The sequence below is a fragment of the Miscanthus floridulus genome, chromosome 5, assembly GCF_019320115.1.
Source record: "Miscanthus floridulus cultivar M001 chromosome 5, ASM1932011v1, whole genome shotgun sequence".
NCBI classification, from domain to species: domain Eukaryota; kingdom Viridiplantae; phylum Streptophyta; class Magnoliopsida; order Poales; family Poaceae; genus Miscanthus; species Miscanthus floridulus.
The window spans coordinates 129582459-129588813 of NC_089584.1; the positions used below are offsets into that span (position 1 = coordinate 129582459).

General features: G+C 41.7%; 1 protein-coding gene across 1 annotated transcript; it reads left to right on the plus strand.

The window, feature by feature from the left end:
• Positions 1-606: 606 nt before the first annotated feature.
• Positions 607-4972, plus strand: LOC136453575 (cell division control protein 6 homolog). Its single transcript, XM_066454133.1, has 17 exons — positions 607-841; positions 945-1044; positions 1135-1358; positions 1451-1525; positions 1618-1724; positions 1810-1916; positions 2010-2069; positions 2153-2226; positions 2339-2389; positions 2511-2560; positions 2821-2881; positions 3294-3383; positions 3523-3588; positions 3685-3780; positions 3872-3961; positions 4051-4547; positions 4717-4972. The coding sequence occupies exons 1-16, from the start codon at positions 665-667 to the stop codon at positions 4093-4095; spliced, it is 1473 nt and encodes a 490-aa protein (XP_066310230.1). The 5' UTR covers positions 607-664; the 3' UTR covers positions 4096-4547; positions 4717-4972.
• Positions 4973-6355: the final 1383 nt, after the last annotated feature.

Here is a 6355-nt window from a genome sequence, read left to right on the forward strand (position 1 = left end):
AGTCGCCACCACCACCGCCGGGTTAGGGTTCGAGTGAGGGCGAGAGAGAGGGGGAGTGCGGGAGAATGAAACTGAGGAGACGACGGAGGTAACCAAGCCGTTTACTTGAGGAACGGAAGACGGACGGATACGGTCCAGTATATGCCACGTAAGCCTGCGAGCGGGCCCAAGCATTCGGCGGGTGTAGAGTGTGGCATATATCAACGTATGTAAAAATTGTAATGACGTGCTTCAGGATAAACAAATAGTAACAGCAAATCTCATAACTTCCAGAATTATAATGGCCTCAGTCCAAATATCCCAAATTTTTTTCGCTACCGTGTACACGCTGTGCGCGCGTTTGCTCCACAGGTTCTCTTATCTTTAGATTCACACCGGCTCATATCACATGACATGCACGCGCGCGCGCATACAATTTTTGAAGAGCCACCTACCGCGGTCCCAGAGGCCAGACCGCCAGAGCACGTTCGCGCTCTCGCGTTCCCGCGCGAAGCCGAAAACCCTTTCGCGGTCTGCGCGCGATCGCGGTCGCGCCCCTCCCCGCCCCCGCCCTTTTCTTCCCCACCCATCTCCCTCTCCCCGCCATCCACATCCAACATTCCTCCCCCCAAATTCTCTCCCATCCCCAAAGTAGGACCGCCAATTTCCCTCCCGGCGAGCCACAATGCCGACTCTCCGCAGCGCGACGGCGAACGGGTCCCTCGTGGGCACCCCATCCCCTGCAGCGGCGAGCACGCCGCGCAGCGTCAAGCGCCGGCTGACGCCAGGCCGCACCGGCGAGTCGCCCGACGCGTCGCGGCACACCTCCCCTCACCGATTCCCGCACGCCGGCACCGGAACCGTAAGATCCACTGCTTACTGGACTTCGATGCACATCTGCTCGGCCACTGCTTAGTTTCGTCTGTTTCCCCTTTGCAATGCACACCAACTGCTCGATCTCACAGGTGTGCATACCGAAGCTGCTCTCCGCGTCGCCTAAGTCCTCCAGGAAGCGTCTCTACAGCGATCTTGTCGCAGTCGAGAAGCCCAAGTGGAATCCCCGAGGTAAGTCCCTCAATTTCCATTTTTAGCCGGCCGATTTGTTTGCTTTGTTGACTTGTTTGGGGCCTGATGAGAATTGGTCCTGCCACGCAGATGCCGCGCAGATGAGGGCTGTCAAGGAGGCGCTGCACGTGTCAACAGTGCCGTCGTCTGAATTGGTTTGCCGGGATAACGAGCTGAGGCGCGTCCTTGAGTTCTGCAAGGCGTGCGTCGAGCAGGAGAAGGCTGGTAGTCTGTATGTCTGCGGGTGCCCTGGCACAGGGAAGACATTGTCTATTAGCAAGATCAAGGATAGCTTGGTGTGTTGGGTAGATGAGGTATGCTATGATAATTCCTCATGTTCCCCTGCAGTTTCTGCTTTTGGAGCGTTTTTATGTGGATTTGTTGTGTTAATCATGTGTGAATGCAGATGGGAATGGAGACACCTGATTCCTTAGCAATCAATTGTACAAACCTAGCAAACACCTCTGAGATATTTGGCAAGGTAATAACTGCTACTTAGTTATAGGGTTGATCTATTGATGATTATCCAACACAACAGAAAAACCGTATATACTGATCCATTTTATAATGCAGATACTAGGAAAATTTCAGAACCGAAAGAAGGGAAGCAGCAAATTGTCACCACTTCAGCAACTTCAGAGCATGTTTTCCAACAAGGATTCAGCTCCAAGAAGAATGATGTAATAACTGCTTGTATCCACTATGATTATTGGGATTTTCTTGCTGTTTTGATCATGTTATCTGACTTGCGTGGTGCTGTCGTAGGCTGGTCATTGTGGATGAGATGGACTACTTAATAACAAGAGACCGTGCTGTGCTACATGATTTTTTCATGCTTACGACCTGTCCATTCTCTAGATGCATACTAATAGGTGAAGCTTTGAAGAATACTTACACCTACACTTAGCTATTTATGTCAATAAACCAATCTACCTTTTTTTTTGACTGACAGCACCGTTTTTCAGGAATTGCAAATGCCATAGACTTAGCAGATCGGTTTCTTCCAAAGCTTGAATCCTTAAACTGTAAGCACTCTTTGAAGTGTTAATTCTAAATTTACTGATCAAATAACTTGACATGCCTTTGACTTTGCTATACTAATTGACAGGCAAGCCTCTTGTTGTGACTTTTCGAGCATATTCCAAGGATCAAATATCTGACATAGTTAAGCATAGGCTAAAGGTAACTATTGGTCTATTGCATTGTGTTGTCAATTCAGGTTTCTCTGCATTTATCTCCAGTTACTATGTATTCATCTTCTTGTTCATAATTTCTTGCTATGGCACTTGTACAGGATCTTGAGTATGATGTTTTTGAACCACTAGCTCTGGAGTTTTGTGCTAGAGTAAGTGTACTCATCCTGAAAGGACTCAATAGTTTCATTTACAAAAACCATAATATTGTACTCGTTATTTCATCTGTGTTTTATTTACCTTGTAATGTTTGGGTGAATGTTCTTTTATCAGAAAGTTGCAGCAGCCTCTGGCGACATGAGAAAAGCTCTAGGCGTTTGCAGGTACGACACTCCTGTTTCTGATGAAACAGTCATTCTCTGTGATTAGCCTCCACTGTCAGAGCTGATAAATGTACCGAACAACATTTTTCTGGAACCTAAGGAAACGTGAATTGTTCTGACGCACATGCAAACACAACTACAAATCTTGTTATATATGTTAGGTTGTATTGATGTTGGTTGTTCAAGAATCGAGATTTTAATTTGCATGCTTCAGCAAAGTCAGCCATTACAATACAACATCCTTATTTTGTGAATTCCAGGAGTGCCATGGAGGTTCTTGAAGCAAAGCTACAATATTCCCCTGATCAAGAATTAGGAATAGTAAGTTTTGGTTCTCACCTGACTTGTTTTAGCAAGTTTAAACGGAGGAATGCTAATGGTTTCTAGGTGGAATACCACACAAAAGTACAAAACTAAACTGAATTCCTAAGTGTATCAATCTAATTCGAGGTGTCAGCTTTTTTCATAACTTGTAATTAGCCAACTGTTTGATCAATAGGATTAGATAAATCTGTTTGCGTATTTTGATTGAAAGCAAATTGAATTACAGGCACCATTATGCTTGAGTGTTGCTAATGACCTCTTTATCTTCTGCTAAATAAACCTGTACACTTTCTTCCCACTATGAATTTTACTTTTTAACTGATCATATCCAAATTCTTTAAAATGATTTGTGATGGACTCATTTAGCGACTGAATCATCTTGAATTGGATTCTAATATTATATCTACAGGTGACATTTGACCATATGGATATAGCTTTGTCAAAAGCATTCAAGTCAGCAGTCGTAGATAGCATACTGTGTCTTCCCCAGCACCAACAGGTAAAATGTCGTACACTTCAGAATGTAGAGCGTTCAGAGCTTTGTTACTCTTTCTGTTCTGACCCCTTGTTCCATTAGTTCTAGTATTCTGTCTGCTACATTTCTTTCAGTCTCATTCTTATATATGAATTGTTGGCAGATGGTGCTGTGTGCGCTGGCAAATACTTTTCAGCATTGCAAGAAAAAGGCTACTACTCTAGGCGAGGTAATGCTTATTTCATGCCATGTTGAAAGTAAGCACTTGATCAGATAACCTCACCTTGTGTAATTCTAAACTCATCTATACATGCCCTGTTTTCAGCTCAACAAATCATATATTGAGATTTGTAGATCAACCCAAGTTCCAGCAGTTGGAATGCTTGAATTCTCTAACATGTGTATGGTTTTGAGCGATCAGGTATGCAAATATGTTCTTTTATTTTTAAGTGCACTGGAATGAAAAGAAAGGCAACCAAAGTGTTTAGTGTTTAATGGTGTTTGCATTGTAGGGGTTCATGAAGCTAGGGCAATCCAAGGAAGATAAGCTTAGGAGTGTAACGCTTCAGATTGACAGATCAGATATCACTTTTGCCTTTAAGGTGAGGACTGGTTCTTAATCCTATACTATTGGGAGTACAGGCAATTGTTTTGTTTCCAGGTTTATTTATTAGTTCAATCCATGTTGCAGGGAAATCGTTTCTTTCAAAAATGCCTAGAGCAGCCAAGATGCTAATTAGACTAAGGGGGTGTTTGGTTCCATGGACTAAATTTTAGTCCATGTCACATCGGACGTTCGGATGCTATTTAGGAGAACTAAATATGAGTTAATTATAAAACTAATTACATAGATGGAGACTAATTTACGAGACGAATTTATTAAGCTTAATTAATCCGCCATTAGCACATATTTACTGTAGCACCACATTGTCGAATCATGGACTAATTAGGCTTAAAAAATTCGTCTCGCAAATTAGCCACAATCTGTGCAATTAGTTATTTTTTCGTCTATATTTAATATTTTATGCATGTGTCCAAACATCCGATGGGACAGGAACTAAAATTTTTCTGTAGGAACCAAACACCCCCTAAGTAGATCAATACATGTAGCCTGTTGTTATACACTACAGTATTAGTTTATTGGCATTATCAAGTACCAGCAGTTTCAACCCTGGATGTGCTGTTCAGGTGATTCACTAATACAACAATCCCTTTATGTTATCTCAGTTCTTATTTTTGATCAAGTATGAGTGGGAATAAAGCAGGCTGCATCGTCTGTGTTTGACCATGCATTCAGCAAACTGCACTTTACTGCTTTCTCATGCTGGATTTCTTACAAAAGGTTTTCCTCATTCAGGTGCTTTCATTCAACATGATCAAACCTTGGTTACATCATGAAGCTCTTTCTTGGAGTGCGGAGATAAGTGTACGTGATGAGTTATGGTAGTATTATGTGACACAATTCTTCCAAAGATAGCTGAGTGTAGTTATGATTTCTCAATTTTCGGTTCTTCCAGAACTGATTGATCATGTAGCTAACCATTTAGCATACAAGAACATTTATTGGCACATTTCTTGCCAAAAGTTGAGATCAGTAATGAGAAACTGCAATGATTAAAGATAAAAACAACTGAGCTTACAGAGATAATACATCTGAATGAACTGATCGCTGCTATTTTGCATATAACTACTTTCCGTTGTACACTGTAATTTACAATTGTTTTCTGCCTTTCATTTTCCATACCAAAACGCAATACTCGTTCCATCCTTTGAACTTACGGATCGAGTCAGGTTAGTGCAGTTACGTACGGGTTTTGCGGAGGAGTCAAAGCTTCTTTTCTCTATCTACCTTTTTTTTGTTTACTCTACACACGCTTTGAAAAAGATTGGGCCTCCCCCGAGCTTCCGCTACTGGGTTGACTGGGCTATGAATTTGGCCTATGGCCATCACATCCGAAGCCCACTTTAGGGCGTAGGGCAGCACATCTGAACTCTGAGCGATGAAATGTCGGATTCCCCCCACCTATTTTAAATTCGCCTTTTGCAAAATAAATGTCACAAAACGGAATGTTTTTATAAATATAATAATTGCCAATTAAAATGGCGACATCTAATCTTGCTAATTCAGTTGGTGGAAATTTTCCTTTTCTGTCAGTTGAATGGGTAGAAGTTCCTTTGCTCATCTATATGTACTAGCAAATGCGTAATGGAACGTATAATATAATTTGTTTCACGATGCTTGTGCTAATAGTAATAAACTAGCTATTTTTGGTGAATTAAGTTATGTTTGGTCTAACCTTAAATTAAACAAATTCTAAGATCTATATAAAAGCACAAGATTGACTAACTTAAATATGTGACTATTATGTGTATTCGTTGTGGAAAGGTGTAAGGAGAACCACAAGTTGCCATGCGTACCGGCTCGGAAAACCAAGCATGAAATGAGTAATGCGTCGTGCTGTGTCAACGAAAATTTTGCAGCTTTAAAGTCAAAGTGAAAAGAGTGAAAGTAAAGGATAGACGAGAGAGTGTGGGAAGTAATGGAGAGTGATAAATTAAAGAAAGATTTTTTGTTTTATAACATTAGCTCCTTAACTATTTTTGTTGTCAGGTATAATTTGGACACACACAACCCACACATACATGCGTGTCCGTACACACACAAAGAAGAGATTGGGAGGCGACGTCGCCTCCAAAAATTTCCTCCTACGCCGTAAAATGTCTGGAAAAAAACAGAAAAAGTGCGATCACCAGGGTTTGAACCCTAGAGGGTAGGGTCCCACTAGACATCCCTACCACCGGACCACAGGTCGTAGCTCCTTAACTATTAGTGGTTCTGAAGTATTGAAGGCAATTTTGTTGGTGTGACATTACGTGCTATGTTGATATGATGGTGAGTCATTAAACATTAGAAAAAAATGTCTACATAGCACCTCGACATATCAAAGGGTTGATTGCATAATCCTATCTCGACGCTTCATGACAACATTGAGCTT

Coding starts and splice junctions, on each gene's coding strand:
- LOC136453575 (XM_066454133.1), top strand. CDS start 665: ATGCCGACTCTCCGCAGCGCGACGGCGAACGGGTCCCTCGTGGGCACC. Junction 1,526..1,617: donor CCTCTGAGATATTTGGCAAG/GTAATAACTGCT, acceptor TTTATAATGCAG/ATACTAGGAAAATTTCAGAA. Junction 3,589..3,684: donor AGGCTACTACTCTAGGCGAG/GTAATGCTTATT, acceptor CCCTGTTTTCAG/CTCAACAAATCATATATTGA.